This window comes from Solanum stenotomum, chromosome 1 (genome assembly GCF_019186545.1).
Source record: "Solanum stenotomum isolate F172 chromosome 1, ASM1918654v1, whole genome shotgun sequence".
Lineage (NCBI taxonomy): Eukaryota > Viridiplantae > Streptophyta > Magnoliopsida > Solanales > Solanaceae > Solanum > Solanum stenotomum.
In genome coordinates this window covers 96,725,605-96,745,134 of record NC_064282.1, presented here as the reverse complement: position 1 = coordinate 96,745,134, position 19,530 = coordinate 96,725,605, and the positions used below count along the sequence as shown (strand labels likewise).

General features: G+C 36.4%; 1 protein-coding gene across 1 annotated transcript; it reads left to right on the top strand.

Moving 5' to 3' along the window:
* Positions 1–291: 291 nt before the first annotated feature.
* On the top strand, positions 292–19,530 carry LOC125865278 (uncharacterized). Its single transcript, XM_049545489.1, has 20 exons — positions 292–424; positions 516–588; positions 1,476–1,598; positions 2,333–2,502; positions 6,059–6,208; positions 6,714–6,863; positions 7,782–7,839; positions 8,629–8,951; positions 9,738–9,869; positions 11,339–11,458; positions 11,775–11,861; positions 12,138–12,257; positions 12,388–12,505; positions 12,611–12,736; positions 16,031–16,165; positions 16,725–16,873; positions 16,979–17,119; positions 17,442–17,765; positions 18,261–18,379; positions 18,650–19,530. Exons 1-19 carry the CDS (start codon positions 368–370, stop codon positions 18,357–18,359), a joined length of 2,655 nt encoding a protein of 884 aa, XP_049401446.1. The 5' UTR covers positions 292–367; the 3' UTR covers positions 18,360–18,379; positions 18,650–19,530.

Genomic DNA, 19,530 nt, shown 5'->3' with positions numbered 1-19,530 from the left:
TATAGTTATAATATATAAATATGATTTTTATGTTTGCTATAGGTGAAAGTTGCTCAAAATAATAAAATAAGAAGTTAAAGCTGAAATTGGACATATATAAGTTATCAAAAACGTAAGAAAAAAAAAATCTTTCAAAAAATTGTTAAACAAATTTACTTATAGGTGAATTTAAATTACGTATTAGTTGAGTTTTTATATGAATTAATAAATTAAAAGAATCAAAATAAATTAAATAATAAAATAAGTGAATTATAAAGTTTTTGTCTTCTTTCTTCCATGTGCCTGCTAAAGCTAAAACCCTGCTGATAAACCCTAATTCAAATTGCTGGAATTTTTTTTTTATAGTGACTTTCATCCGCCATTAACAATGGTCAAGAACAAAGCTCAATCCAAGAAGCAGCAAAAGCGTGGTGTCGATTTCAAAGTAAAACAAATAAAAAAATTTAATAGAATCTTGAAATTGTTATAAAAATCGATTCTTGTTTTTATTGAACTGGGATTTTTTTTGGTTGCAGAAAATAAGAAGGAAGATTGGAAGAAAATTGCCTCCAGCCCAGAATGCCACCAACACTGAAATCAAATCAAAAGGTAAAAAAAAATGCTGAATTTGTTTAGCTGTATTTTGCCTATGTATTGTGTTGTGTATATATGGTTTCTATTGTTGGAATAGGTTAGAAATAGTGGTAAGTTGGATAACCCCTTTTTCTGTAAATGTATGTTTTGATAGTTCATCCATTTTTTTGTATTAAAGTTGGTGCTTTAACCAGTTTAGCTTAATGGGTTCCAATTAGTAATGTGAATTCAGGTCAAAGTGATCTCTTTTCACGATTAATGATCTTTCCGAACACACTAGAAAAGGTAGAACCTTTAGCAATATACTTCTAATGTCTAATCAGGATCAACTAGGAGAGAAATATAGAATTGGGTTGAACTCTTCTTTGAGTGTCAAGGTAATAACTGTGAATAGTCATTGACTTCTGGGAAAGAGTAGGAGAATGAGACCGATTATGGGACATACCATTGTGTTCCGTTCCACCTCTTAGAAAGAAAAGAACGCAAGTAAAAATACTTAATAGCATGGTGATACATTTTTATACGAAAGTTCTACCCCAAGCATATGCAATCGAATCGTAGACAGTCGAGGTCTGTCCCTTTTTCGGCTTCCTCTGCCACTATTGGCCACTGGTTCATGTTCAACACCTTTACTGCCGGTTCATTTGTTAAATCCAGTTCAGCAGCTACTGATACAAACCAGAAACGAATACTACTTTTATTACATAAAGTACGATTCTTTACAGAAGCAATACAAGTATTGCAGTTTTATTTTCAAGAAAAAAAGAAAAGAAAAAGATCTTTCAGAGCGAAGTATAACACCCTATCTTCTCTTTTAATTTCTTCCCCAAAAGTATAACACCCTTATCTGCGGTAGAGGAGAACTGACGAATTAAAGTGCTTTATTGATGCCTTAATTGCAGCAATTATTCTACCTGAGCAAAGTATAGCTTCAGAGAAGGCTGGTTTAGCTGTGAGCAAGAAAGGTTTAACCTTGAAAGAGCTTCTTCAGCAAACAAGTCATCACAATGCGAAAGTTCGTAAAGGTACAAACTTGTTAAGATTATTGCTTGTCGGGGACAACGATCTGAATATCATGCAGTTTGTTACACAGTAAAGAGTAGAAAAGTGAAAAAACAGAACTGTTACACTTTACCTCTCTGATTTTTTATTGTGTTTCAAAAAAAAAAAAAAACAGAAGAGAGAAAGAAGAACAAATTAATCAATTGATTTACATGGCATATGATCTAATCAAGCAAAGTTGCTGCATTTAATCAATTCTCCTTTTGGGTGGCTCCCGAGGTGAAGTGATAAAAGCTATGAGAAGATTATTCCAGAAATTTCAGAAAACTCCGCATCATGCAATGTTGTATCTGTTTGCTACTTACACGTTATGTGTGCCCTTTGGCACTTGCATTCTCCTTCTGTTCTTCTTTTTGCTTTTTCTCTTTTTGGTATTCTGTTTTCCTTTTGGTTTCTATTTGGAAAAGAAACTTTCAAGTGGCAGTATTATGATTATAAAAGACGAACTTATGTCACTCTTCTAGAGCTAGCCTTTCACTGCTTTAAAGTTTACTTTGTGTTTCTTTTTAAGTCATTTTTGTTCCTTTGGTTAGAAAAAGATTAGATGTCTGGTGAACATCCTATATTGAGTAAGGCAAGTATTTGAGATTGCAAAACATGTTCTATCCATATTGTTTGCTTTTATGCCTTATTTCTTGTCTTTGTAGTTATGGTATAATGTGGTCGTTACCCATGTTCAATCTCTGTTAAATTTCAGATGCATTAATTGGAATTAGAGACGTTCTTCTTAAATTCCCAGCTGAGTTGAAACTGCATAAGCTTGCTGTTATTGAGAAACTGCGGGAACGTATCAGTGATGATGATAAGTTGGTCCGTGAAGCACTATATCAACTTCTCAAATCTGTTATTTTTCCTGGCTGCAAAGAGGTAGGTTCTTAAACCTTTTTCTTCCAGTCCTCTCTTCATCACCTGACATGGTTTCTAGGAGTGAGAGTGCATTTGGTATGCGTACTACTTTTACACTTGTAAGCCTCTTTCTTCAACACTTCCTAGAGAATTTATTCATCACGTGTAGTAGTTTCCATGCATTACAATCCCACTTAAGTGGCCATCGTTTTTTTTGTTGTACTTCAACAACAACAACAACAACAACAACATACCTAGTAATCCCACGAGTGGGGTTAGGGAAGGATATAGCGTACGCAGACCTTCTCCTACCCCACCAGAGATAGAGAGGCTATTTTGATAAGACCCTCAGCTTAAATAAAGCATATTCAAGCAGTTTAAAAAGGGAACAGAAATGAGAGTAGTAACAACAGCGAAACAATGTGAAATGGAGAGCAGTACACAACATAGAGAGGAAAGAACAGTAGTGACAACAAAATAATGCAATAGTCGAAGTTCAAAAAATAAAGGTGATAACCAAATCCGAAGAATAGGAAACTACGAGAATAGTGCTAATACCACTAGTAAGAAAGAAGGTCTAAGTATGACCACCATGCCTATCCCGCAGGAAGCGAGAGAATGCTCAACTACCAATTAAATTTCTACCCTAATTTGCGGCCTCCAAATAATGCTGTCAAAGGCGTGCTTTAGCCCTGAAGTGTGGCTCAAAATGTGTTTTGCGCTTCACCTCGCTTAGTGTGCGTTTAATTGTTGTTATAAAAGGTTCCAAGGCATACTTTTCCTTGCCAATGAGCCTCTTCTGAAGAGGCGACGCTAAACAATTGATATTTTACTTTATTGTATATTCAGTTTCTTTGTTCATATTAATGTCATTCATGCTTATAAATTGTTAGTCTAGGACTAAACATATATGTTTATATTTTTTCTCCTTTGCGTCTTTTTTCATTAAAAGCACATACTTTATTTGTGCTTTGCGCTTAAAATCCCAACAAAACTCAAGAGCTTTTTTGTTCTTTTTGGTTTTCCGTTGCCAACTTCTCACACCTCTTTACTGGGTTTATCTATACTTCTCCTCTTCCCATGCCCAAACCATCGTATCCTCGCTTCCCTCATCCTGACCACCTGAAACCAAGTGAGAACTATGCCTAAATAATCGAATTGAGTCTCAACTGCATCACTAAAAAACAAGGTATCAGTGAATCATGAGCTGGTTTAGGCATAGTGAATCACGAGCTGGTCTATGTTGTTATACCTTCTGTGAACATTAGCCATCTTGTGAAAGAACTTTGTATTCTTGTCCCCTCCCTTCAACCAAAGAGCTCTTGACTTTTGCCTCCAAGATATTTCTTCCTTCTTTAACAGTTCATATTCAAGAAGCAATTCATGAAAAAGGCAACTTGGAAGCTTTATTTCCAGATATTTTCAATCTAGCTTTGTTCCAACAGAGATCCATAGCAGATTTATGGACGCCACATGGGTGGAACTTTGCCTTTAGGAGGCATCTAAATGACTGGGAAATTATGAGAGTTGTTGAATTCCTTAACACAGTGGAAACCTTCAATGGGCTTCAGATTGGGGAGGATAAATGATGGTGGAGTGGTAACAACAAAGGGGTATTCAAAGTTAACGAAGCTTACAGGATGATGGACCAACCTAGTAATCATAATCTAAACTGGCCATGGAAGCAAATTTGGAAAAATAGGATACCTTACAATATATCCTGTTTCATCTGGTTATTTGCCAAAGAAGCAGCTTTGACTCAGGACAATGTGATGAAGAAAGGGATAACCTTATGCTCAAGATGTTTTCTTTGTAAGGAAACCTATGAGACAGTGAACCATCTGTTTCTACACTGCACTTACTCCCTTAAGCTGGGGAGAATATTTCTAAGTCTCAAAGGCATCTCCTGGACCATGCCCAGGAAAGTCTCAGAGGCGCTGAAGAGCTGGGAGGAAGCAGGAGTACATGCTAAAAACAGAGATATATGGAGAATTATCTCTGCTGCTATATGGTGGTCAACCTGTAAAGAGAGGAATTCTAGGTGTTTTGAGAGCATAGAGAATAGTTTGCAGAAGGTTAAACTAAACTGCATTATGTTGTTATGTTTTTGGTGTTACCAGATATACTCCAATGAAACTGTCTCTATAGTTGATGTTCTAGACTCAATTTAGGTTCAGGACAGTGAAATTTGCAGTACATATGTATATAAGGTTTCAGTACAACCCATGTACTGGTTGTGATATAATACCAAGTTGCTAAGTTCAAAAAACAAAAAAAACAGGGTATCGTTTGTAAACAATAAATGAGAATTTGATTATGTCCCTACACCCCCAACCGCAACATCGAAACCCTTCAAGCAATCCCCCCCAAGATAGCTCTCTTTATTCTGCTTAGAGCTTCCATAACTGGAATGAACAAAATTAGTGATAGAGGATCCTCTTATCTCAGACCACTCGAACTTCCAAAAAACCCACATGGGTTAACATCCACCAACACAAAATCTCACTGAAGAGATGCAAAAATAAATCAATTTTCTCCACTTCACCCCAAATCCCATTTCAAGCATAATGGAATCTAGGAATTTCCAGTTCGCATGAGCATAGGCCTTTTCAAGATCAAGTTTGCACAACACTCCTTGCTTTATCCTTGAATCCACCACTTTGTTTACCACCCTTGCATCTAGAAAATGTCTAGTGGGAAGCATCTATAAGATAATCAAAGAGATGCAAAAATAAATCAATTTCGTCCACTTCTCCCCAAATCCCAGTTCGAGCATAATGGATTCTAGGAATTCCAGTTCACATGATCATAGGCCTTTTCAAGATCAAGTTTGAACAACACTCCTTGCTTTATCCTTGAGTCCACCACTTTGTTTGCCACCCCTGCATCTAGAATATGTCTACCCTTCACAAAACATTTTGCGAAGTAGAGACAGTCTGGTCTGGTCTAACACTTTCTCAAGTCTAATAGAAAGCACCTTAGAGATTATCTTATAGATGCTTCTGTAAAGATATGTAAAGATATGACACGTGGGCCTAACTCAACCCCAAAAGCTAGCTCATGAGGGGAGGTTTGTCCAAGTCCATATAAGGAAACCAATTTCCCATCCCTCTACCGACGTGGAACTTCTTTAACAGCTTCCCACTAGACTAATAGGTTTATAGTCCTTTGTGCTCCTAACTCCCTCCCTTTTGGGGATGATGATGATACTGAATGAAGCATTCACATTATCATTGAAGCAATACAAAATGTGTGTTTCCTCCTCTGTTAATTTGATTTCCATGGGTGAAATTTTAAGAAGAGCTAGAGTTTGCTTCTATTGCCTTCAATGTTTACTGTTAGTTCTATTTCTGCTTGTTCGCCTTGAGGTTTTCAGATTATGTTAAACCTTCCCATGAATCCCCTGTTTCTGCTTGTGGTTTTGCTGTATCTGCTTATATTCTCTTAGTATTTAAGTGCAGATAGCTGTATTTACTTTTTGCTGTGATTATGGATGTTGTTTGTTTGAATTCTACAGGACTTCGTATTATGTTTCACCTAGAAAAGACGGGGCTGACACTATTTGTTTGTGTTGCAGGATAATAAGGGGCCAATTAATTCCTTGATGATGACATATATATTTAATGCAATGACACACATGGCTATTGAAGTGCGGTTGATGGCTTTCAAATTTTTTGACCTCTTGATCCAGAATTTTCCATCTTGCTTTTTGCTGTATGCTGAAAAGGTAGATACGTAGGTTTTTCTTTGTGAGAAGTCTTAATATTGCTCCAAATTTTAACTTGATTTTTATTTTGGCACTGCTTTAGCTGTTGATGGTAATTCTCTATCTATATCTTGATTTAACAAAAAAAAAACCTTTTCTATATTTTCTTTGGCTAATACATTCTAGAAAATTCCAGTTCAGATGTGGGATGTAAACTTTGATAATGTGCTTAAATATAATCATATTTAGGTTACTTATCAGAGAAGAAGAGTCTTGCACTCTTGCTTCTATTTTTCGCATCCCATTGTCTTTAAATTGATGAAACTGCTCTTGCTGTATAGTGGTGTTTCATGACTCTTCTTTTGCTATGTCTTCCTAAACTTCTTCACGAACCATTTTGTCTGATGTAAGATCTTTATGTAGCACTCTATTGTATTTTATTTTCATTTTCATATATTCTGTTAGGGTTTATTGTCTTAAATGCCATGATGGAGTTTTTCTCTCAGTAAGCTTCTTCTTTTTACAGATTCTCCAGAACTACGAGGACATTCTGCAGAAGAACAAATTTTACTTGCAAGACAAGGGCAGGCTAAAGAACGCTCTTGCTGGGTTGGTTCACTGCTTGTCTCTGTTACCGTGTAGTAATCAAGAAGAAGGCGACTCCTTAAGTTACAATGTACTATCTTGTTAATTGTGCCATCAGCATACTCAAGTGCATTCTTTTTTGAAGGTTTAAGGTTCTGTGTTAATTACAGTAAATTATTTTTGTATTCTGATCAGAGGAAATAATTTGTTTTGGTAGTCAAGAAAGTGTGCAATGTTTAATTTTGCATCAAATCAGACTAGTTGACCTTTCTGGCTCTTATGGGGACTATTACACATGCTTATTCTGTCTTATCTCCTATTCAGGTTCTATGAAGTTTTATCTTCTATGATCCGACAAAAGCATGTTCGTTAATCTGTTAGGATCCATGAGTAAGTGCTATGGAGGTATTAGCTAATCGTCCAAGTCAGTAACTTGACGTTCCTTTGAATAATAATCTGTAGGTTGAATCTTGACAACAGAGAAGAGGGGGAAAACTTATCATCTTTGTTTTCAGTATTATAGGTAAATGTAGTGACTAGTGAGAAATGTAGTGACTAGTTTCAAATTACCTTTCTCAAAAAAAAATGTAGTGACTAGTGAGCACTAAGCTTGCCTACTTGTACAGTGATGTGCGAACACTTGTATTCAGTAGAGCTCCTAACCACCATAATCTCATCAGAAAGCTTAGCCAATATAAGATACTGCTAGATAACTTTGATGACTAGCCGATTCTCTTTATTTATCCTTGCAAATTCAGAAAATCCTCCTGCCTATGGAGTAAGTTTCTCCTTTCCTAATGACATTGCAAAAGTGGACCATTGTAATTTAACTTTCTTTGGTGTGCATGTTACCATTTTTATGTTGGTATTTCCTTGTTTATTAGGGGTGAGATAGTTCTGTCAGCTAGTGGTTGATGTGCTGCAATTTGCCCTTCATTACTGCCAAAGTTGTTCTGTACTGTGCTTGCAAATACTTCCCTGTAAGATAATTACTCTTTAATTTGTACAGGTTGCAACTCGGGGTAGCTTGCATGCTTTTGACCTTGATCTCTCCGATAAATCTACTGGTAAGACTCTGTTTAATTGAACTTCTAGATCTCCTTTCATTACAAAGACCAAGGTTGCTTATGATAAATCATTGTAATGGATATAAATACACCCCTCGTCCACTTAAATGCAACTGATACTTTAATGAAACCTTTGCGTACTTAAACCAACCATTAGGGCGTTGGTAACATTTTTTATCCTCTAGATGCACAATGCACAATCACATGATATCTGGTCCACAAAAGCTTAGATGATCTCCTTGATTGTGTTAAACATCTAATAAATGTGGTATCACATGTGGGCTATTGTTCTTCCATTGGCCAAAATACCAAAGCATTATCCAGTTATTAACTCCACTACATAGTCCCTAGGGAATCTGTCTAGTGGTAAGAGTGTTGAGCATGATGTGTGGGTTAGGCGCACTTCGCGAGTTTGAACCCTGTTCAAAACATGTTATTTAAGTGGAGAAGGATAGAGCCCGACCCATTGAACTATCCGCTAGTTGATATTGGGGGATATATCTGTTAGTAGAAAAACTCACACTCCCTATGCTCTAAGCAAAAAATAACGCACCATGAAGAGGTTGAAAGCGACATCTTTAACAATATTTTGAGTTTTGTCCAAGTTCTCTGAATAACTCCGGTTGCCTCGCCGGCACCAGAAAAGTTTCTGCTGAAGCGTGGGATTGTTTACAGTCCAGTGATGATCTATTGGGATATAGCTCCTAGCTGCATGCATTGTGACTTTCGAATGGTCTTTTTTCTTTTGAGAGTTGCTGAAACTGAATCTAGATGTCATTTGTTTTGCAGATCTTTCTGGTGTTGTCAACAAATTGACAGATCTCTTACCCGTTCTAGTTAGCTGCTTCCAGGACTTTAGTCCATTAATCCACTCCATGGCCCATGTCGATGTGCAATCCTTCGATTGTATGTTGTTTTTACTTCAAAGCATTGATCTTGTGGTCAGGTTCTTTGTTCATGCGTCTGGCAATAATCAACATGACTTCCAAAATCTGGCACCTGCTTACAAGAAAAACAACCTTAGCATATGTGACCAAAGTATATCAGCAGTGACTTTAAAAAAGTTATGGGATGAGTTTCCCTTAAGTCCGAATCATTGCTTGTCAGAGAAGGTACAATTTCCTTATTGATATTATTTTTCTTCATCCATGTCGCTCTCTATTTATTTTTAGTGTTTGTTTTCTTGTCTCCTTAGCTTAACTTTTCTTCCTCCCCACCTCCTTTCTTGTCTTCTTAGCTTAACTTTTCTTCCTCCCCACCTCCCCCGCTTCCCCTATGCTTGGAAACCAGGGAAGGGAAGACACAGGTAGGGAAATGTACTCTCCGTTGTTAGTTTTCAAGAGAAAGATGAAAGGAAGAGGAAAGTAATGATTTTCTTGTGGGACCACCTATATTTTAATGTCTAGGTCTTTAAAAATAGGTCTTGAATGCTTGAACTTGTTAAAGACGCCAGTCTAAGTAAACTGAATATCTATGTTCAAACTGTTACTGCACTTAGTAATTAGCATGTTAATTTCATGCCACATGCATTTAAAATTTGAGCCGTGGTTCAAACATTCTTAAACTAGTTTTAGTCTTCAAAGAAACAATATGGTTTTATCAGCAAAAGGTTTGGAACAAGAATGCTAGTCCTTCCTATCTTGCATCTCAAAAATATTGTCTTCAATCTTGGCAATCATTCCAAACAAGACATCTTTGCTAGAGTAAAAGTAGACCATGAGTTACCTTGTTGACGTCCTTACAAATTTATTGTTAAAATGCTCCTACGTTATTGGGTCATGGATGCAATAACTTCTCTTTTTCTTTCTATTTTCCTTTTCGTCCTTTCTCATTGAAAGTAATTTTTCTCTGATTGTTCTATCTTATTTTTTAATAATATTTTTTAAAAAATATTGCAGGACGGCGACCGATATTTCATGCTGAATATTGTAATTACAGAAATATTTTTGCATCTAAGTTATGGGTCCAAATTATCACCTGCATTGCTGGAAAGATTTCTGGAGTTCATTGAGAGTTCTCTATCTGAAAAGGTTTGTGATGCTGATTTTAATTTTTATGCCTATGAATGAGAAGTAAGCCCTTCATTTACTTAGTTTAGAGAAAAAGAAACTTGGGAGTTAAATTAGAGAGCTAAAGGACAATACTGTTGGTGTGGGGTTAATGTTAGATATATTCTGAACGATAATGGTGTTCTGGGATTCGTTAGAGTTTGGATAGCTCATAGAATCCAGAGACAGGGAAGATGAGCAGGGATACGAGAATCAAGACCGACATATTACATAGCAAGAAGCCTACAATCTCCAGGAATCAATGTGAATTTAGTATTAAAAGAACATTGGAAGCAAATAGACAATGAGAAAGTGACCAACTAGTGGGGATTAAGATTTAGTTGTTGCTGTTGCACTTAAATTAGGTTCAGATAGGTCAAGTGTGCGATTTTTAATGGAACTGTAAATAGCAATTGAAAGCTCTGAACCTGTAAAAGTTTAAGAATTTTGCCAGGGAGAAGTGAAAAAGTAACTTAGGAATGAGAATGTCATTGCTGAACTTGCTAGCTAGTGTATATTTCACCATGCCCCAAATATTTGGTCATCCTGTTTTAGGATGGTATTTAAACCACTTTGAAAGTGTGTGTTGCGGGGGGGGGGGGTGTTTACGGCTTTACCGTAAGAAAAATCATCGGAGCAGCGAAGCCTTTTATCTTGTTGAGCATGGTGGCTCTTTTAATCCTCAATCAGGATCTGGGTGAGGTGGCTCTTTGGCTCCTAAAGACTACTAGGAGTTGTTACACGTTTTAGTAAAGCTCTTTCTCTATATGCAGAGAACCATAGATAGAAATCTTGTTTCAAGGTTAACAAGTATAATTTTAGAGGTCTTTCAGGAAAAAACGCAACATGCTTAGCAGCAATATCTATTAAGAGCATGTTATATGGAACTAACTAAAGAAAAAAATGTCCTCCAGTAGTCTTCAGTTAATGTCATTGTTTTCTCAATGTTCACTAGGTCTCTTCAGCATACCTGCCTGACTGGTGAAAAATTTTCTGCTCTCTGTCTCCTTCGTTGCTTAAATCAGTGAGCTGGTTTTACTTGCCTTTCTCTCTCAAAAAAGAAAAAAGTAAAATGTTCACATTGAAGAATGATATTTTAGTCATAATTTTCTATCATTTTGGTAATGTAATCCCGGAAAATCCTCTGGCTGTAACCTTTCACAAAAGAAAAGAATAAGTAAATTAGCTTTGGCAATAAAATTAATGCACAACAGGCAGAGCTTGAGATAAAAATCTAAATGTTAGGCATCATTACTGCTTATTTATTCAGCTCAAAGCTAGATTCTTCGTAGTTGCGTGTTTTCCCCAGAATTTTTCAGACCTTCTGAAAATTTCTTACCTTGCCTTTTTTCCTATTTCATCTTTCTAATTGTGTTTAAGTTGTCTCTCAAGATGAGTATCTGTGTCTTAGTCCTGATGATATGCTATAATAGAATACCTATATCCTGCAGATTCACAATGGCAGAGAGGCTGGTAAAGTACATCATGAGAAGCATTTAATTTCACTGGTTGCTTTTATCCCAAAACTCATTATGCAAGTGTCTGCTGCTTGGAAGTCACGTATCCTTCAGGTTTGCATATCAAACTGAAAAACCTATACGTTTTAAGTCGAGTGTCTCTCTAGCAACTTCACCATTTTGTTTTCTTGATCTATGGTTTAGTCTTGTCAAGCTGTTCGAAGAACTATAATTTTCAGTTTTAGTATCACATATTGGAGGAATTGAAAAAAAAAGTTTGACGTTGATTATGTCCTTATTCCTTAATCTTTAGCATGCCCTCAAATTTTCAATTGTATTTAGACCCTAGGATTATGATCCCCTTTTGATTTGCTTTTCATGTGCTGTGTGCTGCCAGTGTTAAATAGTAAAAAATTTCAATCGATTGCAGGCTTTTACGACAGTTTTTGAGAATTGCAGTCCAGAGTCCTCAATGAAATTGGCTTGCCTTTCTGTTGTTGAGGAAATGCTACTTCCTGTAAGATTATCTATCAAAAGAACACATTTTTCATATTCCTAGCATATCTTTGGAGGGTTTACATTTTTAATTTGTGATAACTCCCTTGTCTTAATCGAAGGGAAAACTCCTTTTGTCTGGTTGCTGTTATCTGTTTAATTGAAGAAAAAGTCATGTATTAGCAGCCAGCTGGATGAGTAACTTGGATTATCTCTTGTTGCTAGACAATCAGCACAAGGTTGACGTCCCTATATGCTTTCTTCGTTTTATCTAATATCAAACTTTGGGTGATTGTAGGAGCAGAATTGCCTTTATCTGGATTCCAAAGATCTTGAAATATTAAATCATAGTACATGGATAGGGGAGCTTCCAAAGCTGTTGGTCCTCTTAGGTGATAAACACCCATTACATGTGAAGGTACCTACTTAGCTACCACCATACTGGTCTTTCTTGGGATGAATTTTATGCTATATGCATATCCATTTGTTCTTCAAGTTTTAACATTGAGCTGAACTTCTTTTGCCTCCACAATAATTGCCTCTTGTAGGCTGTGTTACGTCTTCAGCTTCGTGTTGGACAAACTGCTAATTTGAACATGACACCGGCAAAAGAATATGACAATATGCAGTACTTTATAAGAGCTTTTTACTGCACCTACTCCAATGGTACTTAGGATTCATCTTCATCTAGTTCTAACTTTTATTTCTTATATAATTCTGAATCTCACATTATTAATTCCTCACATGTTTTCCCTTTTTCTTGCACTGTAGGAACTGTAAGCTATGGTCCATTCATGAGGCTTCCTAGAGATATTCAGGAGCTCTCTGTATGCTGCCTGTATTACTTCCCTTTCTTGGACAAGGTGCTACTCCAGTCTTTAGCCTCATGCTGCATATGTAAGTATAACTCCTTGCCATCAATGATTTTTATCTCCTTAACTAGAAGGATTGGTGTTCAAATTGTTGAATTGCTTGATGTGTGTGATCATCTGATCTAAAAGCTTGAGCTGTTAGAGAGAACACACTTTTATATACTTAATTATGTCTTCAGCACGCCTCCTCATGTGCGGACCTGATTCATTTTTCATGGGCCAAAATGTGTAAATCCTTTTTGACAATGGATGGCGGTGAAACTTGAACCCATGACCTCTACCTGCTCATACCATGTTAAAATAATAAGTACTAATAAATTTCTCATTGACTTTTCTATGCTTAGGAAACCGTTTAAGTTTAACCCATGTTGGCACCGAGAGTTTCCCATTTGGCTAGTGTATCCATGTTGATTATCAGCAATTGACATAGGAAGAGAGAGATATGCCTAATTTTAGATCAAGATTATGACTTGCCCCTCCAAAATTAGCCTCACATCTTAAAACCTTTCCTCATGTGCTTAGCTCAAAATTGATGACTATGTCCCTTCCATTGCATTTTATAACAGTCTAATCGTATGCCCTTGCAGCTTCTTTCTCACTGTCAAATAGTCCTAGATAGATATACTTCCTGCCCCATACGTGCTTCCCATCATCCACATTTGTGCAGAGTGACCCCCTAGACTTTAGTCCTCTCATAAAATTCTTCTGTGGTGAAGTTCTACTTCATACCTTCTTCATAATCACTGATGTTAAATCCTTCAACAGAATATAACTAAATTATTTCGAGAACTCTGAGACTTGGGTCCTCTCCTACTCTTGCTCACTTGTAATCTCTGCTACAGAGGCGTAGCAATTCCCTGCTCATTTGAAGCATCGTAATTGGCCAAAAGATCCAATCACCACTGCTGCAGCAACTCAGCCTCTGCACTTATCAATAGAAATAACTCACGAAATCTTCATGATTCCTAGTCTCTTCATAGTCATCCCCTTTCCTATGTGTTTTCAGTATATCAAATGCATAACCATTGCAGCGATTATCTCGACATGATACTAATCATCACCGACAGTACTAGACATTTCAATGTAAACAATGGAGGAATTGGAGGTCCTAGAATTCTCCATTTGGGTGACACTTCGTTGAGCTTTTACGGTGCTATTTTCCCTTGTACAGGAACGGATTCCACTGGAATATCTGGAAACTAAGATTAAGATCAAACACCTCAAATTCCCACTATATTATGTCCAAAGTTGCACTAAAAAATTTAAAAAACCAAATGGGAACTCGAATTATAGAATCAAAAAGCAAGAATGCAAGAGAACAATCAAATTATGGAGATTGAGTTAAGTTTCAGGGATATAAGAATGTGGCAAGTGGGTTGGGGGTGGGAATAAAAAGGAGGATATCAAGAAAAAAAGGAATGTGGTAATACACACACTACACAAGTACATTCCTTATGTATGACACTTTCAAATGGATAATATATAGAGAGGGGACAATGATGATATGGTAATTACATTGGTTTTGGGCAAATAAGGATGGATGGAAGGGGGAGACAGTTACCAAACGTTAGAGCAAACAAAGAAAACATTGGGCCGATACCACCTGCTGGTAGCAGAATCTATTTGGATCTCTACCAAGATCGTAGAGGCTTTGATACTATTTTGAACTGTTTGTGTGTCTGACCATTTCATCTAAAAGTTTAATCGGTTAGAGAGAGAGCCCATTTATATACTTTATTATGTCTTAAATACAAATGTTGCATGAGTTGCCTAGTTATTTAGGGATTGGTGGGAATATTGTTATTTGAGTGTGTGACCATCTTACATAATAGTTTATTGGAGGAATACACTTTTATTATTTCATTATATCTTCAACATGCTCCCTTGACTGCAAGCTTGTTTATTTCATCGGCTAAGCACGTGGAAAGTCTTTTTAATAATGGGTGCTATGAGAGTCGAACCCAAGACCTCCACTTGCTTTGAGGTAATATTGAAGTGTGTGACCATCTCATTCAAAAGTTTACGTTGTTAGAGAACATACTTCTATTTTTTTAATTATATCTTCAACAAGTGTTATAGCTGTTTTGTGAGTGAATCCCATTAATTAAACAAGAAAATAGAAAAGAGGCTAGAAAAATTGAAGGCGCAAAGCTAGGAGTAGCAAAATGTAGAGAAATTGATAGAGCAGAAGAAGGGCTGGATTACTGATTGAGTAAAAATGTTTGCGTGATTCTACCTGAAATATCTTTAAAAACTCATATAAAGATAACCACACGACTTGGATACTAAGGGTACTTGCCAAATGAGTTACTTGACACTCCCATGTCCTCCAACTCCATGGGGGTAAGGTGGGCCTATTGATCTGGTTTCAACAATGTCACTGACAACTTGAATAAAACCATCTCTAGCATCAATAAGGTTTTTGCTCCTAGACAGTTGGACTACCATGAAGGCATGACCTTTTCTTTTTGAGTTACAGAGAGTGCAAGTGTGTCCATAACATCAATTTTCGTCACATTCCTGCAATGCTCAGAGCATGTTGGATTAAAATCATCAGATCGCGATTCCTTTATCGTGAATAATTCTTTACCCTTTTTTCCACCTATCTCAAATGGATTCTCAAGCAATTCCTTTTTAGTCGAACTAATTCGTCACATATCAAAATATTTCCAACAAATTGTTGTCTCCAATCAACGTTGTCATCTCAACTGTTGATAATATTATATTATATCATCATAACTATGATCTTTTTCCTCCAGCATATGCCCATTAATTTGTAGCTTTTTATGGAGCATGTTACTGCATTAAACCAGAGGATTATTCTCTTTTCAGGTTTTCATTGATGTTCTCTTAATATTATATCTGCTGTTCACGAATCATGAGTGTCACCAATACGTCAGTGTTCCTTAAAAGTTTTGTGTTTTTGTGTGTGTGTTTACTGTAAAATTGGACAGGATTTTGATAGAAGTTTGGCGCATGTTCTCTCAGGCCATGACGGTTCCAGTGAATGACCTTATGGTTTGAACTGGTTCTAAAATATTTTAAATAAACGTTCTTCTCTTGTCTTGGGAGAAATGATATGACTTTATAGGTTCAGACATATTTTAAATAAATGTTCTTCTCTTGTATCGGGAGAAAATGTTATACTTAAATAAAGGGAAATTCTCCTTGGTATGCATCTACATGTATTATTACAAAAGATGATTCAGTCAAAATATAATAGAAGAAGCACAAACATATACCTTTGGTGCTTCTCTCTTGTATGAGTATGAGCAGTCATCGTCACGATATTATTTTATCTATGGTTGTTTTAATGTAGGTCACGAGTTGGAACCATTTATCCTTTTCCGAATCATGGAAGTTCTACACTCAGCCTACAAGGCTGGCCATATCCAGATTGCAGATTACATTAGCTTCTTCATCACTTTGCTTTCACGCTTTCAAGTTTATCCTGGTACCTTCTGAATCAGTCTTTTTGGTGTTTCCTCAGTACTTTCAAGAATTGGAAAACTATAAATGTGTAGCCTAGTAATCAATAAATTGGTATTTAATGGAGACCAGGATTTAAATCCCAGAGGTGATTTCTCTCATCTGCCTAAGCGTTGGTGGACAAAGTTACATGTACTTGTGTTGGTGCTAGGTAGCAACTGGCAAGTGGAATAGTCAAGGTGTGCACAAGCTGGCCCAAATGTTATGGTCAGCGTGTTACCTCAAAAATATTGGACTAAAAGACATAATTATTCCCTAGTTTATCGATTATCCATTAAACAATCAATAAAGAAGAGAAACCAATAGAAAGATTACCGCAAAAAAATTGGCAGGTATTGAGATTTGAGTCTGACTAAGAAATAAGATCCCTTGCAAGGAATTCGTCCTTAAATATTCTGCATTTTATTTTTTATTTCCTCTTTTGCTGTAAAAGTACTTTCTGTTTCAGACACCTTGTTACTTGTTCTTTTGCTGTGACCTATAGTTTATAATATTAAATCTGGAACCTGGATGCTTTTCTGCAGAGAAAATTGATCCTACTGAGAAGCACGAAGTGAAGTCAAATCGTGGAACTTTCAAATCAGTTGTTAGGGCTGTTTGTTCTTGGTTGTCGCAGATAGGGGATGATGTACTCGTTTTGCAGATACTGGAGAAAATTGTCCTTGATGAGATAGTGAGTTAAACAGTAGATGCTGTATTGATAAGGTGTTTTTGTTTTGGGATAGATGATCATGATATTTCTCCACCCACTTAACTGTTGGTTTTATTTGTTCTGCAGTCTCACAAACGACCAGTAGACAACATTTATGGTTTTATAAGATTGCTTATCACACTAGACTCAAAACCTACTAGACTTTCTGGACAAACTATCAATAGACTAAGCGAGGTCCTTCCAGAGTACTTCTTAGATGTTGTGAATGTAAGTATTTTTCAAGTCTCCTTCATTTATCAGTGGTTAATTTCCTGTAACCTTATGTACTGTTCTTTATACATATGTTCAAAGTTTTGTTGATTGCTTGTCGCCTGATCTTTCATGATGTTAAGATTATGTCTCTGCCACTAACTTGTATTTAGAAGAATGCCAACTTGTAACTCGAACATATAGAGGCCCATAAAGCACAAAAAATGAAACCCATCCTCTCAGAGCTTTGATTTGCATGATTCGTGGAATTTTTTTCTTAATATCATTTGCTTGTAATACCTTCAACTCATGTCTTTTCAATTGTTTTAACTTTATGTAGAACATTGCAGAGGAAGATGACGAGTCTACTAAATTTTTGATTCGACAGACAAGGGATTATTACCTCCTTCCGTGTTTTTTCCTATTTGATAGGAGCAATATGCTGTTAAATCAGATATTGGAAGTGATGAAATCATTTATCAGGGGAAATGCTTCATCACTTTTGCCTCATCAGAAAGGTGCCTTGGCGAAGGATCATTCAAGCAGAATTCTTTCTGTAGTCTCTGTTCTCTTACTTGTGCTTGGAGATATTAAAATGCAGAAACTTCTTCTATCATGCAAGACAGCGATTAGAAATATATTAGAAAGCATGCACACACTTGAGGTATGACATCAAACTCTGAGCTCAAGCTTCCAGTTTCCCAAGTAACCTTTGCATATAATACGAGTTATTTGTAATGTATACAATAAGGTTATTGTTCCTATGTTCTAATTTGTCAAGAGTCGTGGAATTATAAATATTGGTTAGGATGCGTAATAATTTCAAGTGCTGCTAGCTTGTCCCTTCTGAACCATTTAAATTGATAAATGAGTGAAAGTTTTAGAAAGGAAGTCATTTATTACGAACTTTCAAGCTTTCAAGAGTAAGAAGTTTCTCTTTCAGGTCTAATATGAAGAAAGGATCATTTACCTTGTGCATTTGTGCAATGACACTTACTAAGAACCAGTTCCATTAAGATTGTTGAACGAAACTGGTATTGGTTTGTTCAGTGAAAAGGGGAAAAGACAAGCGATGGGGAACTACTTCGCTGGTTCTATGTTTCTAGTATTGGGCTTCATTTGGACGTGTATTTACGTGTTATCAATTTTGTGTTTGCAGTCTTCTGAGGATATTACAATGACAATTGAAGAAAGACATAAAATTCGAAGTGCTTATGACATACTGACTGCAGCCGTTAGCACATTGGAATACGACTAACCTGGAATAGTGTATCTGAGGCAAGTCTGCTTATCTGCTACATAGTATGTGTGCTTGTACAATCTGTTTTGTTCTTGAGAAGGACGTTAACAGCATAGATTACACGAACAGAAAATTTGTCTTGGATGAATCAAAAGTCTTTAAGTATGTTTGGTAAAACCGTTATAATGCTTTTCCACGTCTGACTTATAATTTAGGGATGTTTTGTGCTTTATGAAGTGATACAATTTGCAGTACATGATGAATGTTTCACTCTCAATGATCATTCATTGACATTTTACCATCTGCAGACTTGATGCAGTTCATGGTAAAGAAAGAGATCGACAATGCAATCGTCATCCAATTATCTTTGATGACATCTAAAAGCTAATGTTCACCAATTGAGCGGGTAAGTAGGACTTTTGTTCTGAAGGCATTTCTCAATCAAACATAAGGGCATGTCTTGAATCCATATCAATTTTCATATACATGCCTAAATTTGCCAAGGCAATGGTATGTTGTACATGACATAATTACAATGTCATAAGAAAAACATCTCATATTGAGACTTAATTTGTTTGCTGGGACATTCTTTAAGCTGTATTCCCTTGGATATATCGTCGATTTGAGAATGCAGAAAAACTATGGGACACCTTTGACAAACAGAATGCAGTATGCTATAAGAAACCCAACAGCATTCTTCCGAAAGTGTCTAGTCTGTTTTGCTGCAAGAACTCAAGAGACATCTCTGCCAGTGGTGAACATCTCAACCGCTGCTAAGTCACAGTGTAAGCTGTGTGTTGTCTTGGATTCTATCCAACCTCAACTCGAGTGATGATACGTATACTATTTGGCTATTTTGGTTTTACCCGTCTGCTGTTTTGGCATATACATACCAACTACACTCAAGATTACATCTGATACGGATTTCCTGTTGTAGTCACCACCCTACATTTTGTATCGACATTTTTGAGTTTGTATTTTAGCTATAACGAGAAGAAGAGAAAATTAAGCTACGAGCTCTTCTTCTGGCTGTTCGCGATGAATTATACTAGTAAACGTTCTAGTAAAAAGTGTCTTCTTTAGATGTAATGCAACAAGATGTAATTTACCATGTCTCAATATGTTTTTTTACGTGAAGTACGTCGATTACGAAATATTTTTGAAGTATTTTATATCTTTGCTATGAAAA

Coding starts and splice junctions, on each gene's coding strand:
- LOC125865278 (XM_049545489.1), top strand. CDS start 368: ATGGTCAAGAACAAAGCTCAATCCAAGAAGCAGCAAAAGCGTGGTGTC. Junction 17,120..17,441: donor ACTTCTTAGATGTTGTGAAT/GTAAGTATTTTT, acceptor AACTTTATGTAG/AACATTGCAGAGGAAGATGA. Junction 17,766..18,260: donor AAAGCATGCACACACTTGAG/GTATGACATCAA, acceptor TTGTGTTTGCAG/TCTTCTGAGGATATTACAAT.